Source organism: Arachis hypogaea, chromosome 9, assembly GCF_003086295.3.
Source record: "Arachis hypogaea cultivar Tifrunner chromosome 9, arahy.Tifrunner.gnm2.J5K5, whole genome shotgun sequence".
NCBI classification, from domain to species: domain Eukaryota; kingdom Viridiplantae; phylum Streptophyta; class Magnoliopsida; order Fabales; family Fabaceae; genus Arachis; species Arachis hypogaea.
This window is the reverse complement of record NC_092044.1, coordinates 73,204,912-73,219,826: the sequence shown is the minus strand read 5'-3', so window position 1 is coordinate 73,219,826 and position 14,915 is coordinate 73,204,912. Positions and strand designations below refer to the sequence as shown.

The window sequence follows — 14,915 nt, the reverse complement described above, 5'->3', positions numbered from 1 at the left end:
TAATCATGGCTCCGCCGTAACACGGCAATAATCCAGCCATCCAGCTCCCGGTTAAATCCATAACCAGCCATTTCATTAACAATTACGGCCTTTCGGCCCATGGCATAACAAGCACTTCCACCGCCATCCTCCGCCTCTCACATAATCAACTTTGATCCTCATTGATCATTCATTTTTCCCTTGCTTCACTTGTAAGTTACCACATCCCATAGCTCCTTTTCTAATTGCTAGGCATATCTTAATGATTTAAGACATAAGTGGTGAGATCGGAGGCTTAGAAGTATGAGATTTGCCTTTTAAAACTCAAAAATCAACTTTGGGATGAAAACAGGGTCACGCGTACGCGCACGCGTGGATGGCCACAAAACCCATCGACGCGCACGCGTCAACCACGCGTACGCGTGGGTGCTCTCGTGCCCCAGGCACAAAACTGACACAGTTCTGGCATAACTCTCTGGAAAATGGCTGGGCATTGGGTGCAGCACATTCGGCGCACCCACGCACGCGTGGATGCCGTTTTCGAGAAGAACGGCGCGTACGCGCCAAGTGCGCCTACGCGTGGGAGTCATTCTGCTAAAAATTTTCTAAGTTAAAAACTGCAGAATTCACAAATTCAAACCCCAATCTTCCGACGGACATAACTTCCTCGTTTTAAATCATTTTTCACCCGTTCTTTGAACGGCATGGACATCCCGGATCCAATTTCATTTCTAAACAGATTTGGCACAAAATAGAGATCTGTAGTCCAAGTTATGTCCCATCAAAGTATGCCCAAAAACCATATTTTTATACAAAATCGCAAAGTGCCATTTTCAAAACAAGCCATTTTCAACTCTTTTCAAAATCAATCAAAACATGCCAATTTCATCCCTTTTCTTTGAAATCAATCAAAATATATCAAATTCAATATCAAGCCTCCTCAACTCACATATTGACACTTTACCACAATTTACAAAAGCACTATCCCATCACTTTAACCCACTTCACCCAAGTGGCTCAAACCCAAACACATTGACATATCACATACTCTTCCTCATGCCAATTTTCAACAACACCAATTCCAATAAATCATTATTGTATACAATCAATATCATACTCACCATCAACATGGTTCAACCCACAATTCAACCATAACCAATCATCAAGCATATATCACAACATACATATTTCTCATACATCACACCTTCAAGACATCAATAATCATCATCACATATATGACCACATCATATATATATCAACCATTTAACAACACCAACAATTCAATGCCTATCTTAGGGCCTCTAGCCTAAGTATTTCCTACCACATTACGTATTAGATACGAGAAACCGAAACCATACCTTAGCCGATTTTCCAAGCCCAACCGGAGCACTTCCAAACCACTTTTCCTCAAGCTCTCAAGGCCTCAACACCTCCAAGAACAGATTTTTCACCACCAAAGCCCTTTTCAAGCTTTTCAAAGTCACCAATCAAGCTCAAATATTCACACATACACAACCTAAGCCACAATCATCATACCCATACACAACATCTCAACACCCAAACATCATAGAACAACAAATTACACTAGGGTTGAGAATCTTACCACACCCAAGGTCCAAGGAGATAAGATTAACCTTCTCCTTCAAGAGAGTTGGGTCCTATAACATCAAAGAGCCCAAAATCTCAATATTTTTGCTCATGAAACTCGAAAACTAGGCTGGAAATTCGAAGAGCAAAACATGGCTTACCTTAAGATTGATTGTATGGGTTTTGTAGAGCTCTTCGCGGTGAATGCGTGGCCGCAAACGGTGTGGCAATCGGAGCTCTAGATCAAAAGTTATGGTAGTTTGAAGATCAAGTGATCGATAGAAGTTTGAGAGAGTATCTTCCCTCATGGCCTCCATTTCAGCGTGTGTGTGTGTGTGTGTGTGTGTGTAATGAGGAGAGAGAGTGCTAAAAACTAGGGTTTTGGTTTAGTTTAGTTGGGCCAAGGGCCCACTTTGGGTCTGGTTGGCCCGGTTTGGCCCGTTCGGTCCAATCTTGGTCCGAATTCTATAAAATTGGTACCGAAATTCTCGTCTCAATCTCCCCTATCATATTAAGCCATAAAAATCACATTTTTGGCTTTCTAGAATAAATTCTCATTTATGGATTAATTAGCCGTTAATTAACCGGGTTTTACATATATAATGATATGAATGTGTATGTATATATGTATATTGGATTGGTGAATGTTAATCTTGATGATGTCTTTGGGATTGTTAAGATTAAGGAATGGTAGGTTGTGAAGGTTGTTGTGGTTATGACAAGGATATGTTGTATTGATGATTTTGGTGCATAGCATGTTAGGTTTGAGTTGGATTTTTAAGAAAATTGAGGTTTTGAGCTTTGTGTAAAAGTTAGTTTTTGGCCAAACTTCGGTGAGCCATAACTTGGCTTCCGGACCCCCAAATAATTTCAAACTTGTTTTGTATGAAAACTGGGTCCGTGAAGTTTACACCGTTTGAAGAACGGATGAAAAATATTTTAAAACGAAAAAGTTATGCATGTCAAAAGTTTAAGGATTAAAATGAAAATTCTGTAGATTTCAGACTTAACCAAATTCTTGCCAAGACACCCTTGCATCCGTACGCATACCCCCTCATATGCATTGGGTAGGTTCTGTTTGGTACCTATGCGTACGCATACATGTGCATGCATACGCATAGTACCCAGAAAATGGTTTATGCGTACGCATACATGGGGCATATGCATGCATTCTATTTTGTCCAGTGTACATGCGTACGCGGACAAGTGCATGCGTACGCATCTTGGCCCAAAAGAGGTCAATGTGTACGCATACCCTGTTTTTAGCAAACAATTATTTTGTGTTTTCAAAGCCAAATTTACACTCTGAACATCTATTTTCATTCTGTTAATCCTAAATCTTATTAGTAAGTTTAGGAACATGATGGGGTTAGGAGATGGTGGTAGCTTGGGGGTGAAGTAAGCTTGGAAAATAACGAGTTAAGAATGAAAAGTGCGAAGATATGACTAAATTAGAATTTAGGGGTGAATGTTGAGACTGGAAATGACTGGTATGGCCAGAATGGTCGACATGGCAAGGTTTGGGGTGCGAACCCGCTTGCGTGTTAACTTGAAATTGTGTTCGGATGATAAGTTGAGGACAGAAGTTCCCTCTATTGTCGTGATGAGGATGTGGGGAAGGTGAAAACGCATTCTCCTTCGTATTATTTCTCCGACATTCTTCTCTAGTTGTAGGTTGAAAGGCACACTCCTTCGATGTGGAAAGGCACTCTCCTTCGTGAAACCTCCAGGAGAAGGTGGAAAGGCACTCTCCTTCGTTTATGATCCTTTTGGAAATGCGCAACCTAGAGACAAATGTCTAGGTTAGCTACCAGATGTGTCGGGTTCTGGCAAAGAAACCGACACATGAGCTCACGACCAGTAGGATAGACATTCATCATATGCATTTGTATGATTTTGTTTGATTATGCATTAATTGGGATTGCCTAAGTGATTATAATATGCTAATTGTTATATTTGCTATTTGTATTACTTGCATCCTACTTGTGTTTGCCATTGTCTTCTTGTTTGGCTGTGTAATTTCACCGGAGATGGAGGAGGGAGGAAAAGCGGAGAGACTTAGGGTTCTAACTAAGTTTTATTTAGAGTTCAAGGAATTGATTTAGTTTAGAAAGCTTTAGAGAACCACCCTGATTTACGGTTTCTGTTTTAGTCCTTTAAGTTTCATAATCTAGGTGTTGGCGTTCTAGAATTGCATTTGGCATTCCCAAGACCTTATGTATTATGTGCATGGCACCTTTGCCATGATGAGAACCCCCAGTTCTCATTCCATACAATATTGTTGCTTTTCAGATGCAGGTCGAGAGGCACCTCGCTACGCGTCTAGACCTCTGCAGCGGAGTGATTCCTAGGTTATATTTTGATGTGTAGTTTATGTATATACATGTACTTAACTCTCTCCAAGTAACTTGTTATTTTGTACCTCCTAGATGTTTATGGAGAACTAGGGTTTTGTGTATGTATTTTGGATTTTGGGTTATGTATATATGTGTGTAAATATTCTCCGGCTAGCCTTGACTTCGCAGGCAGAGTTTGGAGCATGATATTTTGTACTCTTGACCCTCTACTCTTGTCTTTTGTATATTTATGTTACCTTAGTTTCTCCGTACGCAATTTACGTTACTTTTGAGCGTTGCCCTTTTTAGTTTTGCATTTTTGCTTTACCCGTTTTCAAGGCCCCTCGTATATATATATTAGGGGTCGTAATACCACACCACCTCTGTTTTATGACTTAAGCATAAAGCTCTGTGTAGTAGAGTGTTACAGATTAGGGTTACTTGCATGGCTGAGGCAAGATTGAAGAGAGAAACACATCAACTAAGCAACACACGAGCGAGAAATGCACTAGTGATTTCTGTGAGAATAGCTTTGATCGAGAAATTAATAAAATAAGTAGCACATAAATTTGAATAAGAGAAAGGAGGGTGTGAATCTCAGAAAGAGATAGAGCAATGGAAGACGTACGGTTTGAAAATCTCGAGCGGTGACACTGGGAAGGTAGAAAGAGTGAACGTAGGAGAAGGTGAAGAGGATGAGGAAGGAGGCGACAAAGACGGTGGCAAGGAAATGCACATTAGGGTTCGAAAGGGAACAACATGAGCAACACACAGAGAAGAGCCAGGAAGGGGTGTGACGGAGTTTCGGGATGATGAAAGTTCAGTGCAATGGAGGTTCAGTGCGATGGTAGTGCAAGGCTGAGAGGCACTGCCGATAGAGCATTTGGAGATGATGGGTGTGGAGGCGCGGGGAAGAGATATGTGAAATGGGAGGAGTTCGTAACGCCAAATCTTTATTTTAATATTTCTGATGGAATATTTTAAATTACAGACAGATTTTCTATTTGTAATAATTTAACAAAATGCATTGTTTTTGTTCATTTAAATACAGACGGATTTTTCTTTGGTAATTATTTCCCACGAAAAAAAACTAATTTTTTCGACAGAATTATCGACAGATTCTCTTTTCCGTCTTTAATTTATGTTAATTCATTTTTTTATTTTCGACAAAAATTCCCTTGCAAAATTTGTCTGTATTTACATGGGATAAATCTGTCAGAAATATTTGTCTGTAATAAGTAGTTTGCTAATAGTGCTTCCACCTTTCTTGTTTTTAATGGGACGAGGTGGGGGAAGTTTCTCGGTATGGCAGATCTCCCTATAAATATCGACAAGAAAAACTCTTAGAGGGGTGTAGTTATGGTATCTTTGAGGTTTGTTCGAGCTATATTCGTCCTTTTTCTTTGCTTCCTTTTCTTTCTCTCGAGCTTGATAAGGAAGATTTTGTCTTGGAACTGGTTCTCTATGTCGGACATTTTCTTCCATGTTGATGTATATTTTTGCCCGCTCCTGTACTTCGTACAGAGAAGTCGAATGTCGCTTTGAAATGGACTAAGAAAATGGGCTTTCTCTGAGGCCATTAACTAGCCCTATTATTACTGCTTCTATAGGTAGATTTTAAATTTCTAAGCAAGCTTTGTTGAATCTTTCCATATAAGCTCGAAGAGTTTCTCCGACCTCTTGTTTGATCCCTAGGTGACTAGGAGCATGTTTGACTTTGTCTTTCTGAATTGAAAATTAGGTGAGCAATTTTCTTGCAAGGTCATCGAAATAGGTCACCGACCTAGGTGGTAAGCTATCAAACCACGTCATCACCGCTCTGGTTAACGTCGTCGAAAAAGCTTTGCAACAGGTCGCATCGAACACATCGGCCAGATACATATGACTTTTAAAGTTACTGAGATGGTGTCTCGGGTCGATCATTCCATCATAGAGATCCATGTTGGGACTTTTAAAGTTCCTAGGAACCCTAGCTCGCATCAACGGATCTTCTCTTCCGAAAGGACTTTCCTCTCGATTTGCATGGTTGCTCCGATTTCAAAGGTCAGCTTCTAATTTCAGTAGTTTTTCTTCTAATTCTCTTCGTCGTCGCACCTCCTTTCGCAAGTCTCTTTCAGGTTCTCTTTGTCGCTCTATCTCCTGCTCGAGTTGCTATAATCGGCCGTGATGCCTTTGTACGAGTCCCATGATTTTTGTTGGGTGCAAAGGTTCCTCATTTTCTGGTGGATGTACTTCTAAATTAATTCTCCTGGGTTGAGGGTTTTCCGATGTCCCCTCCCCATTAGGGCCCTCTTGCTCTATCATGTCGTGGAGGTATCATGAGTGCTTGGTCATCGTTGTGAGGTTCTGGTTCTGATTCAGACGCCGTGTGTCCGTTCTCGAACTAATCGTCCGCCATAGTTAGGTGTAAACTTCCAAGTTTCCAGCAACGGCACTAATGTTCTGTGGGTTACCTGAAACTAGGTTGCTTTTAGGCCTGAACATGAGGTCCAGATTCCTTTTGGACAGTGTCCGACTTTTGTTGGTGTCGAGCTGCTGCCGTCCAAGTTCCTCGTGAGGAGGTGGGGGTGGTACCTGCAACGGACTCCGATGCTTAAGTTAACAAGAGTTTTCAGCAGGTTTTTAGTAAATTGGGTTTTGAATATACCTGAGGGTGTCAGTGTATTTATAGTAGAATTGATAACCACCTTTTAGAATAGTTCCACCTTTATTGGTAGGTAACCGTTCCCTTTTTTATAGAGAAGTCGTTGGAATCTCCCTTTTTGATAAATGAGAGATATCTTAAGAATCGGTTATTTATTTAGATAAACAGAGCCAGTTTCTTTATTGCCGTGCTCGACCTCATCAAGGTTGTGTAGATGCGGATTGAGTTAGATTCTTAGTTAGATTTAATTCATTTGAAATCTGGCTGCGGATTGAGTTAGATTCTTAGTTAGATTTAATTCATTTGAAATCTGGCTAATATTTCTGAGACAGGATATAACCAAAATGCATTAAGTAGTTTTTTATATTTACAAAATATTGAATATATATTTTTTATTTAATAGCAAGATTTCGTAAATTTAACCGACAAAACTAGAAATTTAAAATTTTAATTCAACTGATATTTAATCAAAATTAAACTAGTTATAATAAAATAATATTTGTTAACTGGTTTTCCAATAAAATTCGGTCTAGCTCAATCAGTTAACCGATCTTTGCAGGTTTTATTAGTTTGATCCATTTTTTGCAACTGATTTTTTATCTGAATCAAACCAAATAGATGACTAATTTCGGATTAATCCAATTGAACCAATAAGTTCAGTGCGATTTTCAAAACCATGAAAGAGAAAAAGCTGTGGTAAATTCATAATGATACAATTAGAGACAGATCCGAGTAAGTTTATGTGCATTTTTTTATGCATAGGGGGGGAAGGGAAGAATATTTGGATTTAGTAGGTAATGCATCTCCTGGATAACACAATTCCCGCCCCCCGTCTCCTCTCCCCCTCCCCCTGATTCTGAGTGCCTATAAAAGGTTAAGAGTTGCAATGTTCTTTTCATCCTTGCAATTCTTATGCACTGATAATTTCTACTTTCGCTTGCAGGGAACATTCATAAGATAAATCTTCATCTGAGTGACATTGAGGATTTGGATGAATAATCATAACAAAAACCGAGTTTCTAAAAGCCAACACAATATCGTTTCTATCTCAACCAGTCGAACAACAACCCTTTTTAGCCGGTGCTGCTGCTTCTGCAGCTGCTGCTTCTGGTTTCCCTTCCCCATCCCCATCCCCTTCCCCTTCTCCTTCCCCTTCCCCTTCTACTGTCTCTGTTTCTTTTCCTGTTCCCATTCCAGCTCTAGTTCCAGTTTCAGTTGCAGTTGCAGTCCCAGTTGCAGTCCCAGTCCCAGTTGCAGTCCCAGTTCCTTTTGCTTTTGCTTTTGGTTTTGCTTTTGCCTTGGCTGCTCCTGTTCCTATTTCTATTCCTGTTAAAACAATAGTTTTTCCATTCTCAAGAGAGGCCGGTTCCTGTTTTTTGAGCTCGTGAGACATCATAACCTTCCTACTTAATATGTTGTATATCTCTTTCACAACTGTTTCAAAAGCAGCCACTACATTTGATGAATCAAGTGCTGACGTCTCCATGAAGAACAAGCATTGTGCCTCGGCTAAGGCCTTTCCTTCTGCAGTCGACACCTCCCTCGAATCCTTAAGATCTGTCTTGTTTCCAACAAGTATTGTAACCACATTCATATCCGAATGAGCTGTTAAATAATACAACAATTTACTTAATTCTAACTGGCCACATTCAAAATAACAATATCTAAGGGCCTGTCTAGTTTCTATTTCTATTTCCTATGTTTTCAATTACATGATTTTTGTGAAAGAAAAAGTGAAAATAACACGCAAACAGAAAACAGCGGAAGATGAAAACAGAACAATATAATTTTATTTTCACTATTTTCGTCTTTTTCTTTACAAAATTCTAGAAAGAGAAAACAGAAGATGAAAACAGAAACCAAACAGCTCCAAATGCCTTTAAGAAAGTAAAGATAAACAATGTGTATACCTTAGTATGTGCAATGTGGACATAAAATAACAATGAGAAGACCAACACGTAAATGTAGATATGTCCAAGCGGAATTAAGAAATGGACTTTTAATTAAGTAATCAGTAATGAACATATGCAATCATCAACATGATAAACTCAATAAAGAAAATGTTTCATGGACTTCACAGCATCCGAACTAAGTTTGTCGCAGTAGTAAGGTCAGCTACATAGATCAAACAATACCATAGTATTTTACCACAAATCATGTCTACATATAAACCATTAAAATCCAAGTCTCCTTCAATAGCTTCACTGATGACTTTTCTAAGGAATATTTGCATTTTGATTTTGGAGAGAAAGGAAGGGAAATAAAGGGTTTAGAGTGTAAAATGGACTAATCTTTATTACTTCAAACCTTTTACTTTCCTCCATTTCCCTCCAAAACCAAAACTCACAAACATACCATAAGTTCCCCTATATTTCTAGCCAATAGACACCTTCTAGATCTTCACAACCCATCCCCAACCCACCAAATGGAATGCCCTCCATAATGTTTCATGAACTCAAAACAAAATCACCCTAGGGAGAGAGAGAAATAATAAATACTTCTTGAATGACAGGTTTATGGTACCAAACGAGCACTAAATTTCAGTATCACAGGTATTTTCCTATTTCAATCCAATGCTGAATTCACAAGTTAACATTCAGAAACATAGCAAAGAAAATAAGCAGGTAACAACTTCAAGGTAGTGAAGGTGGAATTCAAACTTAGTTGTAATTCTTACTGTGAAGTTCATTAAGCCATCTGCCAATGCTATCGAATGTTTGGCGCCTGCTTATGTCATACACCAGAAGTGCTCCAACTGCCCCCCTGTAATATGCAGATGTAACAGCTCTGAACCTCTCTTGCCCAGCTGTATCCCATATCTGTGCTTTAACTTCCTTTCCATTAATATTCATCTTCTGAGTTTGAAATTCTACTCCTATAGTTGACTTTGAATTAGGATAAAACTCATCCCTGGCAAATCTCGCAAGTAAATTGGACTTCCCAACAGCTGAATCACCAACTAAAACAATCTTGAACAGATAATCTTCGGCTTTTTCTTCTTCATTTAAATTTGTCATAGCCATCTGCCAGTCCTATGGATTGCCAGTATGTACAACAAATCAACAATGGATAACCATTATGGACTCCGGCCCCCTCCACTACTAGAACATCACCTAAGATGAGCAAAGGATTAGATTAACAGCAAGAACAATAATCAAGCACGAAATCTGGGAAAACAACAGGAATATCAGTGACAGAAATTGTGCTTAAACAAGAACATATATATCTACCTTATGAAGCAAGTGTTGAATGTCTCTACAATACAAAATTGTATCCACCATCAGCATCCAGCGCTAATACTCAATCCAACTAAAGCTTGCCTGGAATATCTGAAAACTTCAGTTTCCAATATAGGCCAGATTCAATGAGATATTATACCTAGAAGGGGGGAGGAGGAGGAGGAGAAGAATTTGAAAAGGTGCCAATAACTCCTTGAATTATACATAGGATTTAATTATGTGCATTCTTGATGTAAAAAGTTTCAATTAAACACCCAATCATACATTGCCACATCAACTAAAGTGTTGAGGTACCTTAGGAAAGTGGAGAACCACACCTTAAAAGCTAGTTGTCAAAGGAGAAGAACTACTCTCCTTAACTAACTACAAAACCAAGCATCCCATAATATTCAAATTCCTAACAATACACTACCCTTGGAGAGTTGACATCCACAGTGGCTTCGCTGATCACTCTATTGACACTGACTCGGGATAGCCACTTGGCTATCAACCATTAGTGTTTAGTATTTACCTTAATCTAGCCTATAAAGAGCCCTTTCCATGCCACCGACAACCTGGCTCTAATACCATTGTTAAATATCTAACAAAAGAACCACACTTTAAAAGATAGATGATAAGGAAGAAGAATCACTCTCCTTAAACACAACATCAAACGTCTCATACTACTCGATATGGCACATTAGGCACCCCATAATACCCAAGTCCTTAACAAACACCCACTGACCTAAGTGGTTTACAAACCCAAGCATTTGATTGGATGATAGTGCAAAACTCTTTTACATTGTCCATGTAAAAAAACTAAATTCTTTAATGTATTCCTAATGGTAAAAGCATTTTTCCAGTTCCTTTCCCATAATTTTCTAGAGAGAGAGGGGCATCACTACAAGTGAGAATCAAATCACAATCATAAGTGATAACTTTGCCCAAAGATACATCAAACTAATTAGAGCTGTTGCCAATAGACAACAGATCCAGCAGTACAACCAACAACGCAGCGAGAAATAGGTAAGTTTACAATGTCAGATCACAATCCTTCCAAGTGCCAGAATGTAACTCCACATGACAACAAAGTAGCCACAACATTATTGAAGACAGATCAGCAGAACCAGAAAATTTAGTCCTGATACTTGCTCTATGATGAAATATGTTTATCAGAAAGAAGCTTAAAAATTTTTCCAAATTCATTATTTCACTACTAGATCAACAACGGAGAGTGGAGCTTGTTCTTCCACTATTCTAGTGCAAGAAAATGCTGTAGGGCTTAGGGTTGGTTTGGTAAAGCGTTTTGAAGGGGTGCTTATGCTTGTGGAAAGCGCAAACTTCTTATTTTGCGTTTGGTAAATAAAAAAGACCATGTGCTTGTGCTTGCAGCTTTCAAAAGGTAAGGGTGCTTTTGAAAGCACCTAAGGTGGAGCTTTTCAAAGATGGGTTTGTACTTATCAAAATTAAGAAGTCTGGTATAACCTCATACATTAATTAATATCCAAATTTAATTCTTACATTAATGTCTATTATAGTATTTTTAAATTTTAAAAACTATTTACCGAATGCACTTGTTGTTGCTTGTGCTTATTGAAAGGTATTTTTAACTTAATTTACCAAACATAGATGCTACAACTTTTAAAAAGTTATCTTTTAAAAACTAGGTTTTATAAGCTACTTTTGAAAAGTAAAAGATATACCAAATCAAGCCTTAGTACTGATCAACAGCTAGCAAGCCAACTGAGGGAGCGCATGGGAAATAAAACTAGATTACTAGAGAAGCATGAAGTATGATGGCGAGTGGTTCTGACTTTCTGTCAGAGGATTGATCACAAGAACCAAAAAACTTCGAAATTAAATCATTAAAATAAGTACCTTCCCTGCAATAACAACATCACAAATGGTGTTAATGGACATCATTTGGTGTTTCACAAATTATGGATTGATAATCTCATAATTAAGCTTTATGGGGAAAAATGAGGATTATATTGAGGTTGGCATTAATTTTTACATGCAGAACAGGTTGCTCAGAGAACCAGGGTACATTGCCAGACATCGATAAAATAGTGTGGTTTTGCAAAAGGTGAGTTAAGTTAAAAGAAAATAGCAACGCAATTCAACTGACAACTTTTTCTTTGCCATCCTTGAATGGGGAACTATTAAAATTGACTGTTTGCAAAAGACATTCTTTGAAATTGAGATAGAAAATTACTTTAGATAAATCTTTATATTATTGGTGCTACTGCTAAGTCAATAGGCATAGTTTCATTGTCACTGTGTAGATAGAAAATACGGCATGAGGTCAAATGAACACAAGTATAAATACCTCAAAACACCTTCTTTCTATGTTTTCCCTTCACCTCCTCCAACTCCAGTATACCCTTCCACTCAGCATTTCTAATCTCAAACCCTGGTAATAAGTAAAAAATGGATCAGATCATTGTTACCAAGAGATACTGATGTAATTTTCTTACACAACACCAAGAAGGGCCAAACATGAATAACAAGTGTCATGTAGACCCATATTATAACCAAAGGAAAAACTGCTCCAAGTTTCAACTACGATGGTTCTTTACAGTGTAGCCAAACCCATCCTAATAGAATAAAAGACGGTATTTGTCAATGTATTGAGTCTAACATGTAACAATTCACATGAAGGAAGTAACCAAAATAAACACACCAAACACAAAAGAGCCACAAAGCTTGTAACTCAATTGGCTAGACACTACATTGCCATTCACCTAAGCAGAGAATTACAGATAAAGACACAAATAAATGAAGGAAAAGAACAAAATATAAGACTATTGCATTGCATTGCATTACATTACATTACATGTGCTCACAAGAAGTTAAAGGAAAGTGTAAACCACCAAAAAAAAAAGAAGAAAAAAATAACAGTAAAAGAAAATATAATAAACAAAAAATACTATAAAAGCACAAACACACAGAAAGCCAAATCAAATTCTGGCAAGTTTTCTTCACAAAATCTCACCATGCCAATCGAAAATTTTCCCAGCATGTTAACAAATTGAAGGTAAAACATGTACACAGAAAAAAAAAGGAATTTATTTTCACAAGGAAATGATCATAACATTAAAAGCAGGAAAAAAAAACCTAGAATGGCCAATTAAATAATTTGAAAGAAAATAAGAATAAAAGGGATTTGCCTGGTAGAAAGGGGGTGAGGGAAATGGTGAGGGTGATGCGAATGCAGAGAGAGAGAGAGAGAGAGAGAGAGAGAGAGAGAGGGTCCTACCGTTGTTCAGAGGGAGCGGATGGGGCTGATTCGGCTGCACACTATTTTGGTGAAATTCTCAAATCCCCATTTTCAAGAGATTAAGAAAAAATAAAAATGGAAAAAGATCGAGAAATTAAATCCAAAATATTATTTTATTTTTAGAAAGCAGTTGACATGTGAATGTGATCTTGATTGAAACACTAGTCTCTGACTTTATTCAGTCAAAAAGAAAAGATATGACTTTCTTTTTTTCCTTTTCGGACAACATAACTTTATTTGGCATGCAATAATAAATAAGAACTGAACTTTTTAAATAAATAAAATAAATTAAAAATTTTACATTATATGTAACTTTTAGATTATTTTTATTGTTTCACCCTATTACTTATTTCCTTATCACCCTAAGCAAACCTAAATTTTTTACATACAAGTGTAATTACATGTGCCATATATATGTGATAAGATTGAAATTATAATTTTAAATTATTTTTTAAAATTAATTTAAATTATAATAATTTGATTAATAAAAAAATAATATGTTATACATTGTTTATTTTTTTAAATTTAATATTAATTAGATTAACTCTAAAATAGTTATTAATCGATTTTAATAATCTACTTTCTTCGATAAATCAGACATATATACTGAATGTGATCATAAATAATATAGTAATAGTTAAATCTACAAACAAACATATTAGCTATTATCACACTCTAAAACAAATTAAATATAAAGGCTATTAGCACTCACTTATAAATCTATAAAATCGCACTGTCTTTGATTCGTGCAAGGGTTTATTTATCAAATAAACTTAAAATATAAATAAAAGATATTTATAAAATGGACCTAGCATCACTTGAAAGAATCATGGAAAATAATCAACTTACCTTATCATCCATAAAAACCATTTCTAACTAAGTCGTGTTGTTCTTGTCAAATTTGGATGAGACTTTTCATAACCTTATCATTCTTGTCTTTATTTTTCAAACTTTTTCATTACATAATCTATCATAGGTAATACTGTTGATAGAATCGTAGTTAGTATCCCTTAGGTATGAAAAATAATAAACAGAAGAAGTTCTATGTCTGAGGTACGAATTTTCTAGATGATAAATAATTGTAATAATTCACTATTAATCCTTATATATATACACACACTAATTATACACGATAATAGTTAACAAATATTTTCAATGGAAATACTTACTAAATATATATGTTATCGACATTAATTATATGCCAATATTTTTAGGAAAGAGCTAAAAGAGGAGATATATAAATATATATAATATTATTGCTATATAAGAAGTATACATAAATTGCTACATTTTTTATTATATTATACAACTTAAAATTATACTATCATGTTATTATTAATCCTAGATACTTGCTATAATTATATCAAATTTAATTATGAATCTAAATAAATAAAATAGATAACATTCAATATTATTTTTTTTCTTTTTTACATTCAATACTACCGTAAATATAAAAAGTAAAATAATTAATGAAAAAATATGAGAAAAAAATAAAACATATTAATTAAAATTCAATTTGTTATCTAATTAATCTTATGTCCATACGATATAACTTTACAAAAATATTATTAATCACAACCTTTTTTTTCTACAAAAAAAAACACACTATATGTAGCTTTAGTAGTACAAAAAATAATTATAAAAATTCATTATTGATATTGATATTAATCATAATTGATTATTAATACTCTAATTTTTTAAAATATATTTGACCTTTTTAAAATATAATGCATGTACCGTGTAGACTTTATTATTATTATTATTATTATTATTATTATTATTATTATTATTATTATTATTATTATTATTATTATCCACTAATTGATATCAAATTAAATGGATCACTATTAATGTGTGCATCAATTATCTCC

The 14,915-nt window shown here is 36.1% G+C and overlaps 1 protein-coding gene across 6 annotated transcripts; it reads right to left on the bottom strand.

Moving 5' to 3' along the window:
* Window positions 1-7,179: 7,179 nt before the first annotated feature.
* On the bottom strand, window positions 7,180-13,288 carry LOC112711042 (ras-related protein RABA5a). Of its 6 annotated transcripts, XM_072203017.1 has the most exons (6): window positions 13,024-13,190; window positions 12,094-12,177; window positions 11,468-11,647; window positions 9,777-9,866; window positions 9,224-9,659; window positions 7,180-8,151 (listed from the first exon to the last, which is right to left on the bottom strand). In XM_072203017.1, the coding sequence occupies exons 5-6, from the start codon at window positions 9,567-9,569 to the stop codon at window positions 7,595-7,597; spliced, it is 903 nt and encodes a 300-aa protein (XP_072059118.1). In that variant the 5' UTR covers window positions 9,570-9,659; window positions 9,777-9,866; window positions 11,468-11,647; window positions 12,094-12,177; window positions 13,024-13,190; the 3' UTR covers window positions 7,180-7,594. The 6 variants fall into 6 exon arrangements, with proteins under 6 accessions (XP_072059118.1, XP_025619364.1, XP_025619366.1 ...); XM_025763579.3 differs by lacking the exon at window positions 11,468-11,647 and having other exon boundaries at window positions 13,024-13,288; XM_025763581.3 differs by lacking the exon at window positions 11,468-11,647 and having other exon boundaries at window positions 9,777-9,924.
* Window positions 13,289-14,915: the final 1,627 nt, after the last annotated feature.